Here is an 18,769-nt window from a genome sequence, read left to right on the forward strand (position 1 = left end):
GACCTGGTCCCACTGACCTGTGGGTACTTTCCAGAAAGCACAGGGTGCCAGGACACAGGGGAGAGCCGCGGGGCTCTGCCTGGGAAGTTCTTCCTTTGCACACCAGCCTGAGGTGGGCGTGGGGGCCTGGGCATCACGTGGGGCAGGTGGGTATGATGTAGCTGGGGCCTGAGGACTGCTCAGGGTCTGGGATGGAAATGACCTTCCCTGTTTGGCAGTGTTTTTTATTCTGGAAGCTGTTGGAAACTTTCCTAGAAGGACTCCACCTTCTCTATTTGAGCAATTTCTTCCTGAAAGCATCCCAGATGAATGTTATTTATCTTTTGGTAGTCTGCGATTCTCACCTTAGCAAATGGAGAAACTCAGTCCTGGGCTGACGAGACCAGCTTGCTTTAGGTTAGTTTGGGGAGCCAAGAATAGAGTGGAAAGTCCAGCAAGGAGCTCCCCCCACTAAGTTGTGATTTTTTCCACGTTAAAAAAATTTTTTGTTTAAATTGTGGTGAAGTACGCATAACATAAAATTGTACCATTTTAGCCATTTTTAAACGTACAGGTCAGTGGCAGTAAGTACATTTGCAGTGGTGGGCAACCATCACCACCATCCATCTCCAGAACTCTTTTCATTTTGCAAAACTGAGCCATATGATAATTCTATGTTTAGCTTTTTGAGGAACTTCTGTACTATTTTCCACAGCGGCTACGCCATTTTAACAAGCCCACCAACAGTTCATAAGGGTTCCAGTTTCTTCACATCCTCACCAATCCTCAATAAGTTTTCTTGAGAAAGTAGCAGAAATCAGAATAGTCAGAAGGCTGTGGAGCCCCAAAATTTCACGGAATGTGAGCACCAAAGGGGCTGGAGAGCTCCTAGGCCAACTCTTGATTAACAGATGAGGAAACTGATGTCAGATTACTTACCAGTCCCACTGACTGAGGATAGAGCTGAAACCAGAAGCCAAGACTGACAGCACCCTGGCCAGTGTCCTGTTCTCACACGCATTTCTTAGCAATTCTTTCTTGGGCTGTAGGCTGGTATTCTTCACCCCATTTCTCTGACAAAGAAACTGAGGCTTGAGGAGGCAAGATGGCTTTTTAAACCCCCAGCCAACCAGCCCTTCTTGCAGTGAGGCCAGCTTTCTACTCCCAGAGCTGGCTCCTGAGGACCTAACATGAGAGGGGCTGTAGTAGTCCTCTCTGACACCAAGAATTGGTGATCACCCAGTTGGGGGTAGCCAGTGACTTGTCATACCTCTCACTAACAACCCTTTCCTCCTGTTCCCTAGGATGACCCACTCACAAATTTGAACACGGCCTTTGATGTGGCAGAGAAATACCTGGACATCCCCAAGATGTTGGATGCTGAAGGTAAAGGCGCTTTCCTTTTGGGCCTCCCGCTCTTCCCCCATCTGCCACCCAGTAGCCAAGAAGGGTGGGTCCCAGCAGCCTGGAGCGGGAAGGGAGAAGACCTGGGCTCTGGGATCCCATTGGTGGAGCCTTGGGGATCCAACTGTCTGTAAGGGATTCCACAGTTCCCTGAGTTTTGGAGGGAGAGGTGATAGCTGGTGCTGAAAGGACTGGGGGGCTGTTTCTGCATAGCTGCTTGAGGGTGGATCTTGTCTTTGTCTTGGAGTTGGTAACAGGTGCTGGGGTGGAGCATGGTGTTCCTTTGTTGTTGTAGGGTAAGGGCAAACATCTTTTTCCCCTGCCCTCCTTGGTTTTCCAGCTGGGGCCCTGCAGATTAGGCTGACAAAAAACAGATGAACAAGAGAAAAGCAAACAGAAGTTTATTAACATGTGTGTCATACGTACACAGGGGAGTTTACAGTGATGAGTGACTTCGGGGAGTGGTTAGAATTTGGGGTGTAGATACACACCTAGCTTCGTAAGAGAAGGGGAGGGGAAGAACTGGCTCTTTTACAAAAGCAAAAGACTTTCTGGAAAGATGAATGGACCCTTCAGAGACTAGATGGGAGAGGTGATAGTTTGTAACAGTAGCTGTCTGTGTGCAAGGCCATTTTCAAACACACAAAAGTAGAGACAAAAGTATAATACCCGTCATCCAGATATAACAGTTACTGAGATTTTTGTCCCACTTTTTGTCTTTCCCCTTTTTTTATTATTAGTTTCAGGTATGCAAAACAACATAGTGATTAGACATTTGCACACCTCACAAATTGACAACCCAACAAGTCTACTACCCATCTGACACCATACATAGCTATTACAATACCCCTTTTTTGTTTTGTTTTTTGTTGAAATATTTTAAAGCAAATCCCAGATATCACAGCCTCTCACTGCTACATACTTCAGACTATATACCTTTAAAATAGGGATATTTTCTTAGACAACCATAAAGCAATATTTCCACCTTGCAAATTGACGGTAATTCCTTGATACATCCACTACCCAGTTCATATTAAATTTCCCCAGTTGTTTCTTTTTAGAGTTAGTTGGTTTTAATCATGATGCAAACAAGGTCTGCACCTGGCATTTAGTTGTTATTTTTCTTGTCTTTTCTAATCTGTAGCATTTTTCCTCCCTCGACCCCTTTTATTCCTGCCATTGAACTTGTTGCGGAAACTGGGCCAGCTGTCCCATGGAATGTGTCTTGTTCTGGGTTTGTCTGCTTCCTTGGGGCCCCATTTCACTCTTTCCTCTGCCTCTCATATTCCCGTCAGGGGAAGTTGATGCCAGAAGCTGGTTAAGATTCAGGCGCAGCATTTTGGCAAGAAGACTTGGAGGTTCTGCGAGCATCACGTCAGGAGGTATTTCATGTGTGCACCAGCTGGCTTTAACTCCAGATTTTTCTTGACAGACATCGTTGGGACTGCCCGACCGGATGAGAAAGCCATCATGACTTACGTGTCTAGCTTCTACCATGCCTTCTCTGGAGCCCAGAAGGTACTGGAAGCCCCTGCTCCTTCCTTGCCCAGCACACCTCATGCCGGACCCCAAACCATGCCCTCCCGCCCACCCCCGCCTCTCCCTGGCGACAGGGTCTGGATGGTCTGTCTCTTTGGTAGAGTTAGCCCCTGGTGCCAATGTGGCATGTTGTGCTTACCCAACTCCTTTCCTACCCTGCACCTCTGCTCTTTCTCTCATCTTCCTCTACTGTCTCTGAGAAAATCGGCCAAGAGCTCACCGTCAGAGACCCAGACCACTGTCTTAAGCAGGAAGGGCTGCATTGGTGAAATGAGCCAGGGGTGGCTCTGGAAGGCACAGTGGGCAGCGGCCCCTGTGTGCCCACCTCCGCTGGCGCTTTAGGCTTTATCAGAGCTGCAGGGCTTCCTCTAGGGAGGCTGATCGGGGAGGTAGCTCCTATCTTCACTGACCTATTTTGCAAAGGTATCATGAAGCCCCCAGATTTCTCCTGCTCATGGACATGAGTTAGCAAATCTGTGCACTGCCTCTTTGGTGGCTTTGGTGTCTTCTCCTATATCCTGCCTGGGATCCCCACGTGGGGTCACTCTGCACTCTGTATTCCTAGACATAAGCACAACCCCTTCGAAGGAAGAAGGGAGGGGGTGGGCAGCTGTGAGCCCCTTCAAGGGTCCAGGCCCAGTTTTGCTCAGGGAGGCCTGAGGTTAAAGTCCAATTCTGTCTGTTCCACACTATACAAGGGTATCACAACTCAGGGGTATCCATCGTTCACACTGCAGACCTGGAAGATTTGAATGGTTTCCCTTACCAAGCTTAGCTCAGGCAGCAGAAGCCCCTGCCAGGTTCCCCTCACAGGCAGGACCCCAGAAGCACAACATCCAGGTTGTCATGAAGACAGGGCCACAGGCATGGCCTTCATAGCTTTGGGCTGTGGACCTGTCATGTGTGCAGGCAAATTTCCCACCCTCGGCATGACGTCTGGGTGCCCTGTCTTGAAATGCATGATGGGCGTGCTCCCCTCACCGCTCTCCCCCTGCCCAGCCTGCCCCTGATGCGCTCTCTCCTTCCTTGTCTCAGACTGTGCTCTCTCCTACCCCACCCCATTTCTCCTCCCACCATCTCATTTTTCCTCTTTCTGCCCATTTCCTCATTTCTGTCTGTCCATCTTGTGTTTGCTCTGTCCACTGTGGCTGTTTTGGTTTATTCTGTGCCGCTGCTGCCTACTTTCTCCTCTCAACCTCTTCTCCTTCTCTGTGCAGATGTGTAGGCACGCTAAGGCCGGATGGGAAGGCCATGTGACCTAATGTTTCATGTCACTGCCACGCCTTCTCGGGTACGCAGAAGGTGAGCTTTCCCTCAGCCTCGCCCACTCTCCCTGCCACCCTCTGCCCATCTCTGCATCCTCCCTGGATACTCCAGCAGCAATCTGGGGGCTGCAGGCCCTGGAATGAGAGCAGGGACCAGAGATACCCCTTTTCCTCTTGCAGGAAGACAGGATGCTTGAAGGTGCCCAAGAACCCCAGCGTCCCTGTCCCTACACAAGGGGGATAGTGGATATCACAAACGGGAAAGAAGCTTGCGGTCTCAGCTATTTCCCTGGACCCTGAGTCGAGAGCCTTTATCCCAAGCAGCAGAGCTCGTGGCTATGCTTCCTCACTATTCCCATAAATATCCAGCCTCCTTCACTTCTTTCTCTTCCTCCTTTCTGCTTAAGCAAGACCATCCTCTCAAATAACCCAGTAGCTAGGGCAGGGAGAAGTCCTGCCTTCTGCTTGGTGTTCAGGTGGGAGGCTCAGAGCCCTGACTCATCCTTCCAACCAGTCCCGCCATGGACAGTGGTGCAGGTTGCACACTATACAAGGGTGCCCTGTGTGCACCACAGACAATGAAGATTTGAATATTTATTACTAAAACCCTGCAGATGGCAGTAAAAATGTCTTCTAACATAATCAGTATGATAACTTTTCAGCAGAAGTGCCTTGAGGAAGAGGTGCCTTTAAAAAATTACACAAAGGCACCCTGTGGGCTAGTGGCAGCCCTATTCCTGGCCTGGATGGGCACTCAAGGCCTTCTTCACCTTGCTTCCAGGCCTCATTGGCACTGACTGAGATAGAGCAGCCCGACCTGGAGGCCCCCTTATAGGTGTCCCGGCCCTCCCAGGATACCCAGCTTCTTTCAGACCCTTTCAACCTCTTCTCTGGCCTGCCCCTTGCTTCTTCTTTCTCTTTGTCCCACCTCTGCTGCTGCTCTCTCTTGTCAACTTCTTCTGGCCCCTCTTACACCCACCTTTTCGCCAGGATGTGAGCAGCACCATCTACTTGCCTCGGTGGGCTCCCAGCCTGATAACCATAGATGGTCCGCTTGCCAATGTCCATGGCTCGGCTGAGCTCTCTGCTGTGGTTTCCTCTCTTTCCAACTCTCCTTCCTATTTCTCTTCTCCTTCAGGGGTTCTGTCCTGGGCTTCATGCCTGATGACACTGGCCTTCCCTGACTCTGAAGCTTTCCCTGTGTCCTGGCTGATGACAATGCTCGGAAGGGAGTGTGTGTGCGCGTGCATGCATGTGTGTGTGCGTGTGTAGCAGCCTGCTTTTCTGCCCCCCAAATCTCATACCACCTCCCCCCATGCCCTCTTCCCTCTCACTCATCCCTGTTGCAACCATTTCATGCTCCTTTTGTCCACATCTGAGGACAAGGTCACCAGTCAGTTAGGGGGAGGGGAGGGAAGGTGGGTGTTCTCTCATGTCCTGGCTCAGGGGCCTCACCCAGAGTTGCCCCTAATCACTTCTAAGGATTCAGGCAACTCCTTACAGCTAAGCAGGCCAGTGGGAGTGGAATCTTCTCCCTCTCCGGTGGAAGAAGGAGGGTTCTTTCAGACTCACACATTCTTCTTGTCTTAACTATCTCTATGTTTGGAGCCAATGAGAGGAAGTCTTCTGAAACCCATGCCCAGGGCCCTCTGTCCCCTGCAACTGTCTTTCTCTTGTCAAGCCTTAAACAGTGGAAGTAGAAATGCATGCATGCATGCACATATATGTACATGTGTGTGTGCCTATGTAGCAGTACGTGTACCCACACAGGCCAGTGGCACTCAAGTGTGCGTGATTGATTTTCCTAGTCAGATAAGGACTGACTTTTGTTTGACCCATTGGTTTTGGTTCCAGTTCTTTCTCAGCTCTCCTCTCCCCTCCTCTTCCCCTATAGGGATTTAGAATGGGCAGAGAGCAACCAAATTTTGTTGATGCAATTTGTAAAGCTTTAAAGTTCATGGTCATGGTCTATTGGGAACTGTTTCTGAGAAACAACCCTTGAAGGCATGAACTGGCTCTGCTGTGGGTGTTTCTGGATGCTTTTAGCAGGACATGGTGCTGTTTACATTCTCCAATTGCCTGTCAGTCACTTTTGTGAATCTTCTAAGGGAAAGAAACCCTGTCCCTGTCCTCACGGACTTCGTGGTCCATCTGGGAAAACCCTTAAGCAAAGAATTCGATGGCTGCTGTCTAGCCAATGCTCTGCTCTGCTGAGCAGGGGAGGGCAGGCCACAGGGCTGCAGGACTCCAGGCTTTCTTGAGTAGGAAACACTATAGCTTGAGGGTCTTAAGGGTTGAATAGGGGCCCGCTAGTGAAAGGCTCAGGGAGGGCTGGGAAGGGCAGCCAGTGCTGTGGCAGACTGTGGTCACCGCTTGTGACAGAGGACTGCCTGCAAGAGAAGAGCAAGTCAGTGCTAGCTGGGTCTCATCCCAGTGCCTGGGGCAGGGAGTACTGGCAGGAACCAGAGACAGCAGCGGGGGACAGAGCTGAGCCGCCATGTGGTCAGCCCCATTGGTCGGGAGTGGGGGGGATCCTCACTGGAAGGGACACCAAGGCTGGGTGGTGACTTGGGAGGAAGGAAATAGGTGATTCTAGTTAGATTTGGGAAATTTTTGACTGAAAATATCGATGAGGTCTTTGTGGCATTCATGTGAATTTGTGGGTTGTGGGTGGCCATGGTGTGTCATTTGGCCACATTTTGGATGTTTGATGTCACCTTGAGGATGGCTCCTCTCCAGACTCTCCCTGTGTCAGCTAATGTGATGCCGATATTAGCTTGGGATAGCTGAGAGTTTCATTTGGGAATCTAAGTATTTCAGAAATAACAGTCCATGCTTTTTTAAAATAACACTAAAACCAAACATATTGTTCTGTGTTAGGTTGTAAAATAGTACAACTTAAAGTAGGTCATGGAAATAGAAACCAAGGAAAGGTGAACGCAAATTTTACAAGTCTTTTCCTTTGGCACTTGGAAGTAATCAATTTGCCTTTTTCTGTAAAATACTTTCTCAGCCCCTTGTAATCTGTCCTTACATCCCTTACCTCATGCGAATTCTATCGCCATCAGAAGGAGCTGGGCGTCCTGGCTCTGCTTTTTGGGTTCCAGAGCCGCCCATCTCGTCTTGTAGGAATAGCCTGAAGCCAGGACTCTGAAGTTGTTTCAATTTCTGAGTTCCTCTCGGGGAATGAATGTTTCCTCCCATAGAACAAATCTCTCCTTTGAGCTTCTGATCTAAAGCCATCTCTTTATGACTGGGTGGTGCTGGGTGCCTCTCTCCTAAATCTCCCATAGGGCCTGGGGTTCCGGTAGCCACGAGAGAAAAAGCTTAAAAGCCAGGCAATTGGGCTGATAGGGGTTGGTCCATGTCCCACCCTCAGGAGTCTTGTCTGCCTTCCACTCCAGGGTTATGTCCTGGAGGCCTTAACGAGCTTGTCCTTCCAAGGCTGATCTCGCTGCCTCCTGGGCTGGGGTTGGTGGGTGACTGAACCCTTTTCTGTAAAGGGACTGATGTGGAAGCCAGGGTAACTCATCACCTCGCAGGCTTCTGCAGGGGGCGTCTGCCTGCCTGTGGGAGGGAGGTGAGCAGTGAGAGCAAGGGTCAAGGTGCTGAGGACTCTGCCTATGGTTTTTCTCAGCCAAGTCTGGATTCCAGGATCCTGCTTCCTGGAAGTGGTGGGAGCTGGCTGTCCCTCGAGGAGGAGGCAACCCTGATGGAGTTTGCAGATAGGCCGTTGCCTTTTCTAAAGAAAGCCCTCTTTTGTTCCATGATGGCCATGCTTTATTTCCAAAGACAGATGTTTTGGTTATAATGATCAGTTTTCTTAGTCTCTCCTGGCGAGGCCAGCCGGGGAGAGGGCAGGCTGAGAGGCTGGGCTTGGGAAAGAGGTTGGTCTTTATGAAAAGTCCCCAGGAAGCCCATGCGGTAACTCCCTCAGACTTCGTCCAAAAGGACCCCCTTTGACCCTGGAATAGCCAACAGGCTCTGAGGGATGGGCAAGACCCCTCAGACCCATAGGACGTATGCCCTAAAATGCTATGAATACAGGCGTCAGTCAGTCCACCAATCTGATAAATTGATACACAAATCAAAGTTCATGACTCCTGAGCCCAGGATTTCAAGACGAAGCAGGAGGAGAACAAGGTTAAGGAGGGCGCTTTACCCGTGACCCACCACAGTGGCCGCTGCTTGCCTGTCACCGTGGCCACCTTGCCCACTGATTCATACCCTCTTGGTCAGCACGTTGGGCAGGGGTCTTTGCAGCCACCCCACGCTCTTCCATAAATGTCAGCACCGATTACTGCGTTGGCCTCCCTTGCGTCCCCTGTCCTGGCCTTCAAGTGGCCCCAATGACTTCAGCCGCCTCGTGGGACACTTCGGCCTGGTTCTCATGACCCTGTTTTTTCCGGGGCCCCACATCTTCTGGGACAGGCTCCAGGAAGGAATTTCCCTGCTTGTCACCTCTTGGGATTCCCCGTGGTTACTTGTTTCTCCAAAGGAAGGATGATCACCCAGGAGTTCTGTGTGAAGTGGCCATGCCATTGCTGGCACAGAGTTGAGTTGGGGGGCAGAGGATGAGGGTCTAAGGATGTGACTCCTTGTCTCGGTTTTGTGAGACCTGGGACTTCAAGTTTACATCTCAGAGGGCCCTTAGCTCCTCCAGCCGTTTCCATAGTTCATCTGCTGGAGGCCCAACCTCTCTGATACCATAACCTGGTGGGTACAGTCTCTTGACTTTGAGCTTGAAAAGAGCATATTTATGATGATCTCATTCTGCACACACATACTTCCCAGCACAGGCACCCACAAATCATGTGGTTTGGTGGGTGTATGTCCTATTTGAAAAGTGCTGCAAGGAAAAAGCATTTACATTTTCTTAGTCATTCCTCCCCAATCCAAATTCCTTCCTCATTCTCAGGTAGTTCTTTCTTATGCCTAGCCTCAGTCTGCCTTGCTGCAGTTGAAACCCATTTTGTCTTGTTCATTAACCAGTTGTGAGGTCCCATCTTTCTACCCCTTGAGCCTTTGTCATCCTTTGTCATCTGCAGGGTCAGTCTTCTCTAGGGCCCCAAGATGTGTACCTGTCTTCTCACAGGGATTATCTGTCTTCCTTTCTACCCCAGAACCCCCCAAAATGCTTTGAGTTCCCTTCCTTTGGAGTTGGGTTTGGATGTGCACAAAAACACACCAGAGTGAAGTGGCTTAGGAACACCGGGCCCCTGCTGGCCTTAGGTGCACAGTTCCCTCCACAGCCGGCTGGAGAAGGCAGCATCTCCCTGGGGTTTCTGGGCCTTTGTATCTGGTTACCATTCAGTCCTCTTTCAGTTTTTCTGGCTGCTGAGGCCCGCCTTGGGTGTCTGTGTGCCCAGCTCTCAGTGCATGACGTGTGCTTCGCTTCCCCAGAGGTGCCCGTGCTGACTTCTTGGGGCATCCTGCTCATGCTGGGTTGATCCTTAATTCTTGCCGTTTGTGCAGTAACAGGTTCCTCGGTTTTCTCTAACGCGCTTCACATTTTGAGCCAGGAGCCTTGAGAGATTCTGCAGGGATCTTGAGAGGCCCCACTGCTTCTCAGTCAGCACTTATTCCAAGACTCCCAGATTTGAATTCCTACATCTCCAAGATTCTGGCAAACCCAGCCTGAGATCCTGAGCCGTGGGAGTCCCAGGGCTTCCACTTGGAATTCCAGGGTGGGCATGAAATCAACTCGCCACCTGACCTGAACCTTTTGATTATATCAGTCATTGGATTAGTTTCTTCCCAACGTGTGTCAGGTCTCAAACTCAAGCCCTTCTCCAGGGGTCTGGTTCAGCCACCAAGACTTCTGTTGGGCCCCACTTATGTAAGGGACCTAGCCTGGGCTGGCAAAGACGATGGTGAGGAGGAGCGAGGAGGATGTGAATTCAAAGCCTCGGAAGCTGCCTTCCAGCCATCCGGAGCTGCAGGGGTGGGAGGGGGCTTTGTTGGAGCAGGTGAGTACCAGGTGCCCTGGCTGCTGGTGGCTGACCGGGACCCTCTGTCTTTTTGCTAGGCGGAGACAGCAGCCAATCGTATCTGTAAGGTGTTGGCCGTCAACCAGGAGAATGAGCAGCTCATGGAAGACTACGAGAAGCTGGCCAGCGATGTGGGTACCCCGGGTTCCCCTGGCCCCAGCAAGGCCCTGTCACCCCACCCAACAGGAAAGGGAGCCCCAGAACCTGTACCTCCAAATCCGTCCCTGGGGCATAGTCCCAGTCTGGGTGTCGTCCACGATCCCAGCACAGGTGACCCGGGGCAGCTTTGGTCCCGCTCTGGCCCTCCCAGAAGGTAGAGAGGCGAGTCAGGGGCCAGTGTCTGGGCTTCAGAGAGCTGAGTTCCAGGCTTTGTCTGTCGTCAACAGTGAGCCTGGGAAATCCCGTCACCTCTCTGGGTCTTGGTTTTATCACTTATCAAGTGCGAGTTGAGTCAAGGGATCTAAGAGGCCTGATGTACTGTTCTGTGAGTTTCATGTAAACCAGAAAAGGAGTATGTCTGGTTCTGAGAGGGCATGAACCAGGGGTATTTCAGTGCTGGCTCAGGCTAGCTTGGGGGCTGGGCCCACCCAGGGGACAGGATGGGACCGGGCTGGGTTTGCTGGCTGCCATTGCCCACATTTGGATTAAGCCTCCATCTGCTTCTTCCTTAAAAGAATTCAGCTTTCTGAGCAGTTGAGCCTGGCCTCTTGGTGGATCTGCCATCTAGCATAGTAAACCCAAGTTCTGGAACCCAAGTGCCTGAGTTTAACCCCAGCTCTACCATTCTATCTGGGTCACCTTGGCAAGTCACGTAACTTCATAGTGCCATGGTTACCGCCTCTGTAACCTGGGGGAGGGTCACGGCACTGAACCCCATAGGGTTCCTGTGATTGCACAGATGAGCTAGTGGGGTGCCATGCTTGGCACCTTGCAGGTGACTAATATTCTTATCATCACTTCCGCTCCTTCATCACCTCATCGGGGAAAACAATCCAGGCTGTCTCTTGCCTGTCCCCAAAAGCCAGCTGCTTATCTTTTGAATCAAAGACCACATTCTAGAATCCTAGAAGGTCAGGTGGCAAGGACCTCAGGGAACAACTGTTAACCCTGTCCCTGGTATAAATGAGGAAACTGAGTCCCAGCCAGGTGGTAGACATAGAACTAGAACTCGGGCCTTAGTCGAGCCCTCTTCCCACCCTGTCTGGTTCTTCCCCTAGCAGAGCAGGAAGGCTGAATGATGCTGGCTGTGAGTCGATGTACCCCAGTGGCCAGGCTTCATGAAGCCTGTGGTTCTCAGAAGGAACACCCTGGGACCTGGCCTCGTGGCCTGGGCATGCCCTCGGGTGGTAGTTGGGAAGGAGTGTGTGGTCAGGAGAGACGCCCCCTGCCACTTCCCGGCTGTTGGAAGAGGGAAGCTGGCCCTTGTCATCCCTCCCAGCATCTTTACACCCCACCCCACCCCCACCAGCTGCTGGAGTGGATCCGCCGTACCATCCCGTGGCTGGAGAACCGGGTACCCGAGAATACCATGCACGCCATGCAGCAGAAGCTGGAGGACTTCCGTGACTACCGGCGCCTGCACAAGCCGCCCAAGGTGCAGGAGAAGTGCCAGCTAGAGATCAACTTCAACACGCTGCAGACCAAGCTGCGCCTCAGCAACCGGCCCGCCTTCATGCCTTCCGAGGGCAGGATGGTCTCGGTGAGCCCAGCGGGCCAGCCTGGGCCCCCGCCAGGTCTGCCACCATCCCTGAGCTGCTCCAGGGCAGTGCCGTTTTCCTCTATGTGCGTACACTGCCCCAGACGTCATTTCTTCCTCACCCCCAGGCTCCAGCCCACACTCAGCTGTGGGCTGGCTCCTCTCTCCTGACGTTCTGGTTCACATATTGAACCCAACAGGGCATAGTTCAGTAGCGATAAAGATAATTTGTACTTCCGTGGAATCTTGTTTAAGCACTTAAATTTTATTACTTAAACAAGTAACAGATTTTTGTGGTAGGGAACTTCTAAGATACAAATAAGCAAAATACAGAAACTAGAAATTATTTATAATCTTACTACCCAGTATCACCTTCAAATTTTTTGCGGGTGTGGTGGGGAGATTCTTTTAGTCTTTCTATACAACTTTTAAGCAAATTCTAAAGCATGTTTTATTTAATAAGCTGCTTTAAAAAAATTAACATCATATTGTGACTACCTTTCCATGTCACTAAATACTCTTCATGTCACTTTTTATGTTATTCCTCCGTACCCTCTCTTCAGGATTGGGGGAGAAATTTTATGAGCCAGAGAAACATACCCAAGGAAATTTTAAAATTCACCAGGATAGAGCTTTTGCTCTTTCAAATGGAGAATGGAAAAACCTGGGCATATGAGGCAGGCATGAGACAGAACAGGTGAAATGTGCAAACAGCACTGGAGGGAGGCAGGTTCCCCGGGGAATCTGGAGGAGAGAAAAAAGGCCCTGGACACTGTGTATGCAGTTTGGACAATTGTAGTCCTTTTATAGGTTCCAGGCTGAAATAGCAGCTTTTCGGTGGCCAGAACCACTGTTTTGCTAGGCAGAGGGTGCCCTGTGCACATTAGAGAAAGTACCCTCCCTTGGGCAGATGCAGCCTGACCCCTGGCAGACAGTGGGGACCAAGTTGGGGACTTGGGGGCCATGCAGGCCAGGTTCAGCCTGTCACTGCCCAGCCAGGTACACTTGTGCTGTAGGGGGTGGCCCTATTGGTGGCTTCCTATCTGAAGAGCTGTGTCTGAAGAGCATGTCACTGTCCTCAGACTCTTAGCTGACTCTACCAGGCCAGGGTCCCCGAAGGCTCTAGGCTACCTCCCAGTGCTGGTGAGCAGATGCAGATATGTGGGGAGGTGGGGAGGCCCCCATGCCTGCTTGCTTTGTTCAGTTCATTGCTCTCTGTACCTGGCTGGCGCTACAAGCTCTATAAGTGGTTAGAATCCTGTTAGAAATCAGTCCTGGGGCAGCACAGGGCCTTGGACTCTTTCCCCATAAGGCTGGAACCCCAAAGCTGCATAGCTGGGTGGCCCATATGAACTTGGGCCCCACTCTGCCTAGGTGGCCTGTGCTCAAGAGCCCAGGAAAATACCCATGGGGTTGGGTGGGTATAGCTGGGGATGGCCAAGATGGGAAAGAGTCTCCTCCTGGGAGGCATGGAGTAGCTGTGGGGGTCTCAGGGGCTGAGGCCCACGCCCGGCCCTGACCTGACACCTCCTATCCCCACAGGACATCAACAATGCCTGGGGCTGCCTGGAGCAGGCAGAGAAGGGCTATGAGGAATGGCTGCTGAATGAGATCCGGAGGCTGGAGCGGCTCGACCACCTGGCGGAGAAGTTCCGGCAGAAGGCCTCCATCCACGAGGCCTGGACGGACGGTAATGCTAGCTGCCTCCTGGCTTCCGGAAGGTTCTGGCTTTCATGCGCCCACCCCGCCCAACCCAGCTACCAGCACCAATCTTTCTTTTGCTTTTTGTTAGTTTTGTTTTCTCTTACTAGTTTTTTGACATTAGGTAAGTTCATTAGCCTTTTGGTTGCCTCACTTTTCTCATCTGTAATGTGGGGATAATATCAATTTCATAGGTTTATAAGAATGAAATGAGTTAGTACATAGAAAGCCCTGAGACGAGTTCCTGGTGTAGCACACGCTCTGTACGTGTTAACTGCTGATCGTCCTGGTCACCACACTGATTTCTACTTCCCTGAATCAGTTATGTTGGGGTTCGAATCCTGCCACCTAGAAGCAGTATAAACTTGGACGAGTGACTTAACCCCCAGGTCTCATTTCCTCATCTGTACCATGCAGATGATGTGGTGCTTTCCTGTATTAGTTTCCTAGGGCTGCCATAACAAGTTATCGTAAACTGGGTGGCTTAACACAACAGAAACATATTCTATCACAGTTCGGGAGGCTGGAAGTCCTAAATTGAGTGACAGCAGGGTTGGCTCCTCCTGGAGGCTTTGAGAAGGAGGCCATCTCATGCTTCCTCCCAGCGACTGGTTGCCAGCAGTCCTGGGCATTCCCTGGCTTGTCTCTCTCCAGTCTCTGCCTTTGTTGTCACAGCTGCTTCTCTCTGTGTCTCTGTGACTGAATCTCTTTTTTCTAATGGAAATACCAGACATTGGAATTAGGGCCCACCCTAATCCATTATGAATTCATCTTAACCAATCACATCTACAAAGACCCTATTTCCAAATACAGTCAGATGCTGAAGTTCTGGGTAGATGTGAATTTTGGGGGGACGCTATTCAACCCAGTACACCTCCCCATAGGGCTGCAGTAGGCTTAAATGTGATAGTACATTTAATGCTTAGTTGAGTGTCCAGCATCTCGGAAGTACTCCGGAAATGGTTGCCCTGGGTACTTTTCCTCCACTGCCTTCCTACTTCTGTTTCTGGCCTCCAGTTAAGAGAAGCAGAGCCCTTGCCTTAGCACGTGTGTGTCTCCATTACTCTGACCTGGAGGCACTTGGACTATGTCTGGTATCTGCTTATTGGCAGGAAAGGTTAACTCCAAAGAGAGAAAAATCATACCTGGAATAGTGTCTTCATCAGAACCTTGGCCGGGCTGGAGAGGGGAACGGGGCTGCCCAAATCTTAGGGCCCTGCATCCATTTCAGCTGGAGCTCCTGGGACAGACCCCATTGACTGGTGGAGCTCAATGCCCTGTGGCTTCTCTACTCAGCTCTGTCATGCTCTTCACACCTTAGGCTGAAGATGAATAGCGATGGCCACCTCCTACGGCCACTTGGGAGTGGCTTGGCTTGGTAGGAGATAGGAGTCCGCTGGACTCAGACAGGGGCCTGGGTTTAGCTCTCCATTGTAAGTACATATGCTGGGCTTCGTACACAGTGATAGGAGATTGTTGCCCGCCTTCCACTGTGCATGTACTCGTATGGAGTTATTTATCCTGGTGTGGGTGGTGCAGAGTGGCAGGGGGATGATGGAGGTTGTACCGATTCACCCACATACTTCTATCATGTCCTCTCTGGGGCCAAGGAACAGCTCACAGCAAGGTACAGAGTAGGGATTACCCTGCTGTCCACTTGCCAACCACCAGCAAGGGCATGAGTGGCACTGGCATTGCCAGCAATAGATGCCGGCACAACCTCTGACAGAAGCGGTCTGGCCACATGCATTCATGCCTAACAATGTTATTGCCTGCTAACCCGGGAACTCCATTTCTTAAGACTGTCTAAAGAATTAATCCTAAACATGGGGAGAAGTCTCATGTCTGAAGATGTTTGCAGTGAGACCATCTACGGTAGTGCAAGCTGAGGGGCCAGATTGCCCACAGTAAGGCGGCGAGTGTTTACACCAGTGACAGAATGCTTTGCAGCTGTCAGAGGGGCACATATGAAGACTGTAGAGCCGAAGTAGAAACTCTGATGATACGCTGCTGAATATTTTAAAAGCAGGAAACATAATTTATATATACCCTGTGGTTTTACCACCACATCCACATAAGGAAAGACTGAAAAGGAGTAGATATGCAGGCACTTCTGTAATTTTTTTATGTTGTATTATTATTCTGACTTAAAGAGTAGAGGGAAGGAAAGAAATGTCATATTGGGCACAGAACCTCAGCCTCGAAGCCCCGCCTTCATTTACAGAGAGGGGCTGAGCATCCATGATGGGTGCAAACACGGGGTAGGGGTGCAAACACGGGGATGGGCGTGCACACACGGGGAGGGCATGCAAGAAGGCCATGTAGGCCTCTTTCCTGTGCAAGTCACTTCACAAGGCGACTGTTGACTATCATCTAACAACAGTCTCCCAGAGGTCATATTTATCTCATCCCATTTTCCTCCCAGGAAATAGAAACCCAAGAAATGTAAGCCCTGCCCACCCATGAAGAGATAGGGCAGTGTACCTGATGGTTGGAGAAGGCTCTGGCCATTGATGGATGTTGTGTAGAGTGCCCTGGACACACTGAGTAATTGAGAGGAGGGGTCCCTGCAGGGCTGATGGGGGCTAGCAACAATAAGAAGAGAAACTGAAGATGGAGTACCCCTGACTGCTTGGCTTGTTTTTTCCTGGTTATACCACAGGGCGTAGATCCTTGTTTCCTGCTGTTCCTAAAGTTAGTGTCATACGCCATACATCCCCCATAGTCCCACGTAGCCTTGTAGTGTGTAACCACTTCTGATGCTGCCATATGTGCCCCATGGAGAATAGTAACTTTCCTGGCCCAACCCCGCTGGTGGATGTTCTGGTCGCACATCTGCTTTCTCTGTAGATGATTGGACATTGTACGGTGGGCATCTCCTTGGGATATACCCCTGGAAGTGGAGCCTCTGGGGCCCTGAGGGGTGGATGGTCAGTTCAGGAAGATGGGGCCTCCCTTCAGCCTCCAGCTTCAGCTCAGCCTTGTACCATCTTTCCGAATCCAGGCAAAGAGCTCATGCTGCGGCAGAAGGATTATGAGACGGCCACCCTTTCAGAGATCAAGGCCCTGCTCAAGAAACATGAGGCCTTTGAGAGTGACCTTGCTGCCCACCAGGACCGTGTGGAGCAGATTGCCGCCATTGCACAGGAGCTCAAGTAAGTGCGGCCTGCCAAAGGCCGGCGCTGCTATGGGAGATGGATGTGTGACCCTGATAAGTGAGGAGGGTGGGTACAGCCCAGTGCCTTGGCAGGAAGGTTGTCAATACAGAAGGCGAAGAATGTTCCTCCAGGTGGGGAATGAGCCCATGACCCCTCCTGTCACAGGCCTTCGGTCCTTACCTGTAACCAGTGCAGCACTAGAGATTGACCAAGTCTTGGCTCTGAGCTCTCACTGCCTCGGTAGCTCCCTGATGTTGAACATCAGGTCAAGACTGACAGTGCCTCCAACCAAGGTTGAGGTGGGGACACTTGGAAAGGACTGGCCTTCTTGGCCTCCTCCCAGTGGTCCGAGAGTTGGGGACTTGGGAGAGGCACCTGGAAGGTCATGATGAAGGGAGCGCACCTGACCTTCCAGCACCACTAGTGCCCCCAGCCTCAGGAATTGGAGAGCAGGCCGTAGAGGTAGCCTGGGCCACCTGACTCTTTGTCTCTTCCTTCCCAGTGAGCTGGACTATTACGATTCACCCAGTGTCAATGCCCGGTGCCAAAAGATCTGTGACCAGTGGGACAATCTGGGGGCCCTAACCCAGAAGCGGAGAGAAGCCCTGGAGGTGAGGGTCCCCACGAGAGATGGAGGCCTGCTGCCAGCAGCTCTCTGTGCCCCTTTCTGCTTCATGACTCTGCTGTGGGTCAAAAGGCTCCACTGGGTCCCCTAGACCTTCCCCAGCTCTGGCCTTAGTGTTGAAGGCTCACATTGGCACTGGATTTGGGCTTTGCTCTGTGGAGATGCTTCCTCTCTTGCCCTAATCATATCATTGCCCTGGTTTAGTGCACATAGCCCAACCCCAGACATCTGAACACTTTCCTGATTCTAATGTGGGGTAGTCCGTACACTCCAACTAAAGAACCAGTGGCCCAGAGAGCTTGTTCTTTCTGTCTGAATTAGTCTGGTGTTTCCAGACCTGGAACCCTTGGGGCTGGCCAGGAGGATCGTGGAGGCTCTTGGAGGAAGGGGAGGAATTCTGGATATGACTCTGCTAAACATCTCCCTACCCGCACCCCATTTGGCACTTCCAGCGGACAGAGAAATTACTGGAGACCATTGACGAGCTGTATTTGGAGTACGCCAAGCGGGCCGCGCCCTTCAACAACTGGATGGAGGGCGCCATGGAGGACCTGCAGGACACCTTTATCGTGCACACCATCGAGGAGATCCAGGTGTGCTGCAAGCCCCTCAACCCTGGAGGCCGGCTCCCCCACGGTTATCCTCGGCCAGTCCCACTCCTATAGCCCTGCCCCTGTGGGGAAGAGGACTAGGGACAGCATCCCAAGGCTATTATAGATTCAAAACCTTTGCATTTTGCTTATTTTGATTAGGTAATATATGCACTTGCCATAAAATCTAAAAGGTGAAAAGAATGTGCAATAAGTTCTTGCTCCTACCCCTTGTCCCCCAGCCCCCAATGCCCCTCCCCAGAGGTAAGCACTGTCTCTGCATATGCGAGCAAATCTAATTATTTATTTTTTAAACTTTATTGGAGAACACTGGGGGACAGTGTGTTTCTCCAAGGCCCATCAACTCCAAGTCGTTGTCCTTCAATCTAGTTGTGGAGGGTGCAGCTCAGCTCCAAGTCCAGTCGCCATTTTCAATCTTTAGTTGCAGGGACCACAGCCCACCATCCCATGCGGGCTTGAACTGGCAACCCTGTTGTTAAGAACTCGCGCTCTAATCAACTGAGCCATCCTGCCCTCCCCAATATATTTATTTATTAATACGTTCTCCACACCCTTTTTTACACAAAAAGTAGTTTTTATTATCTACTATATCTTGAACCTTTAACAGTTATCTTGGAGCTTGTTTCATATCAATATACAGCTTCCTTATTCTTTTATACAGCTGCAGAATGTTAAATTGAAAGGGTTTTGCAAAGCGCTGAGGAGGTCACCTGGAGCAGGCCTCAGGGCACCCCTTGTTCCTGACCTGACTGTGGGGTGGTGAATGCCCCAGGGTTGCTGCAACTTCACCAGCGCCGAGCA

The 18,769-nt window shown here is 51.1% G+C and overlaps 1 protein-coding gene across 3 annotated transcripts in view; it reads left to right on the forward strand.

The window, feature by feature from the left end:
• ACTN1 (actinin alpha 1) overlaps positions 1 to 18,769 on the forward strand; it is an 88,803-nt gene that overhangs the window by 62,617 nt on the left and 7,417 nt on the right. For all 3 annotated transcript variants that reach the window (XM_019733476.2, XM_019733475.2, XM_019733477.2), the window contains exons 7-14: positions 1,284 to 1,365; positions 2,816 to 2,901; positions 10,216 to 10,308; positions 11,646 to 11,876; positions 13,416 to 13,563; positions 16,579 to 16,729; positions 17,235 to 17,343; positions 17,810 to 17,950. In XM_019733476.2, the coding sequence (XP_019589035.1) occupies positions 1,284 to 1,365; positions 2,816 to 2,901; positions 10,216 to 10,308; positions 11,646 to 11,876; positions 13,416 to 13,563; positions 16,579 to 16,729; positions 17,235 to 17,343; positions 17,810 to 17,950 (1,041 nt within the window). The remainder of the gene's footprint in view (positions 1 to 1,283; positions 1,366 to 2,815; positions 2,902 to 10,215; positions 10,309 to 11,645; positions 11,877 to 13,415; positions 13,564 to 16,578; positions 16,730 to 17,234; positions 17,344 to 17,809; positions 17,951 to 18,769) is intronic.

The sequence above is a fragment of the Rhinolophus sinicus genome, linkage group LG03, assembly GCF_036562045.2.
Source record: "Rhinolophus sinicus isolate RSC01 linkage group LG03, ASM3656204v1, whole genome shotgun sequence".
NCBI classification, from domain to species: domain Eukaryota; kingdom Metazoa; phylum Chordata; class Mammalia; order Chiroptera; family Rhinolophidae; genus Rhinolophus; species Rhinolophus sinicus.